Source organism: Sinocyclocheilus rhinocerous, unplaced genomic scaffold (assembly GCF_001515625.1).
Source record: "Sinocyclocheilus rhinocerous isolate Xijiao unplaced genomic scaffold, SAMN03320098_v1.1 scaffold2988, whole genome shotgun sequence".
Taxonomy (NCBI): Eukaryota; Metazoa; Chordata; class Actinopteri; order Cypriniformes; family Cyprinidae; genus Sinocyclocheilus; species Sinocyclocheilus rhinocerous.
This window is the reverse complement of record NW_015665674.1, coordinates 344,607-346,369: the sequence shown is the minus strand read 5'-3', so window position 1 is coordinate 346,369 and position 1,763 is coordinate 344,607. Positions and strand designations below refer to the sequence as shown.

The window sequence follows — 1,763 nt, the reverse complement described above, 5'->3', positions numbered from 1 at the left end:
GTATTCAAAATACGGAACTATGGCAATGGATGTATTGTTTCCGACACGCGCTGTACGCGCTGTACCAATCACAACAGACTGGAGCATCTGACCAATCAGAGCAGAGCAGGCTCACGGAAAGGAGGGGTTTAGAGAGAATGAATCTTTGAACTGCTTCGAACGAATCGTTTGAGAATCGCTGGAAAATGCATATTTTGAGAAAATGAAAGCGTTTTTTGACCTTGCATGCATGTAATCCTATTGTAGGAGACTCCCAAAACAATATTAGGAACCATAATAATGGCATGATAGGGGCACTTTAAATAATAGTAATAATAATAATAATAGGTTTTATTTATATAGAGTCTTTCCAGAGCTCAAGGACACTTTAGAATAAACAACATAAAAGGTCATTTCCTGCAACAGAAAAGTGTTCACCTAGCAATATTACCTTCTTTAATTCTGTAGGTTTAGCATTTTTTCCCACACGTGTGTGTGTGTGTGTGTGTGTGTGTGTAATTAGTAAAATGTAAAATAGTTACTAAAAGAGAGGGACTAATTAAATTAAAAGAATTAAGATTTATAGTTTGTAATTTGTTTCACTAATTATTTTACATTTAATACATGCAAATTAAAATTAGTTTTGGTTTATGTATTTATTTTTTGCTATAAATTTGAATCCCTCAAGTTACATTTTTGTGTGAATTAGAGTACTTACTGACAAAAAAAATTCTTAACAGTAAATTGTGCATATTTATCATACAAAAAACATTCTGTAATGTATTACCAAAACAGAAAACAGAGAATATAATTTCTTCACAGTCATGGAAAGCTCAACAGCTGTTTTTTGTTCTGTTAACCCAGCAGGCCAAGGCACAGAAGTGTGTGAAACCACATGTAGTCCTTGTGCAAATTGTCTTGCTTGATGAATAGTTGATTATATGCTTCTGTAAAATAAAACGCAGTCACCTGGCTTCTTTAAAGGGGTCATATGATGCCAATTTTTCCTTTCTCTTTGAAGTGTTACAAGCTCTTGGTGCATAAAGAAGATCTGTAGAGTTGCAAAGACTAAAGTCTCAAATCCAAAGAGATATTCTTTATAAAAGTTAAGAGTCAGCCACGCCTACCTAAAACGGCTCGTTCTAACACGCCCCCACATGTCTACGTCACGATGTGGGAAGATTTGCATAACACCGCCCAAATGTTCACACAAAGAAAGAAGGCATAACTTTTATTCACGCTGTAGTATTGGACGCGTTTCAGAAAGGCGGGGCATAGAGGAGAAACAATAATGTACAGTATGTGGAAAATAATGTGTTTTTTTAACTTTAAACACATAAACACATTTCATTACACCAAATACTCAAAATAATGTTCTTTTTAGCAACATCATATGACCCCTTTAATGAGATTTTAGTATCAAGCAGTCCTGAGAGAGATTTTTTTCAAGTGTCCTCACTAGCTTTGCCAGCTCCTCCATGTTGTGTGACTTTTCCTCCAGCAACTCATAGCGAAGGCTTGAAATGTCCTGCTTAATCTCCTTCAGTTCACCTGCAACACAGCAGCCTTATGTGTGAATTATGAAATATATTGGTAACACTTTATTTTAAGGTGTCCTTGTTACACATTACATGTACTTACTATTACAATAACAAAAAATTGATGCATAATTACATGCAAGTAACCCTAAACCAAACCCTAATCCTAATCCTAACCATAATGTAGTTGATTAATATTACTCAGTACTTAAATGTATAATTACACTGTAACAAGGACACCTTAAA

At 34.7% G+C, this 1,763-nt stretch overlaps 1 protein-coding gene across 1 annotated transcript in view; it reads right to left on the bottom strand.

Moving 5' to 3' along the window:
- Positions 1–1,339: 1,339 nt before the first annotated feature.
- The window catches only part of LOC107731462 (short transient receptor potential channel 6), a 10,205-nt gene continuing 9,781 nt past the window's right edge, over positions 1,340–1,763 (bottom strand). Inside the window, exon 12 of the mRNA XM_016542554.1 lies at positions 1,340–1,530. Coding sequence (XP_016398040.1) covers positions 1,382–1,530 — 149 coding nt within the window. The 3' untranslated portion in view covers positions 1,340–1,381. The remainder of the gene's footprint in view (positions 1,531–1,763) is intronic.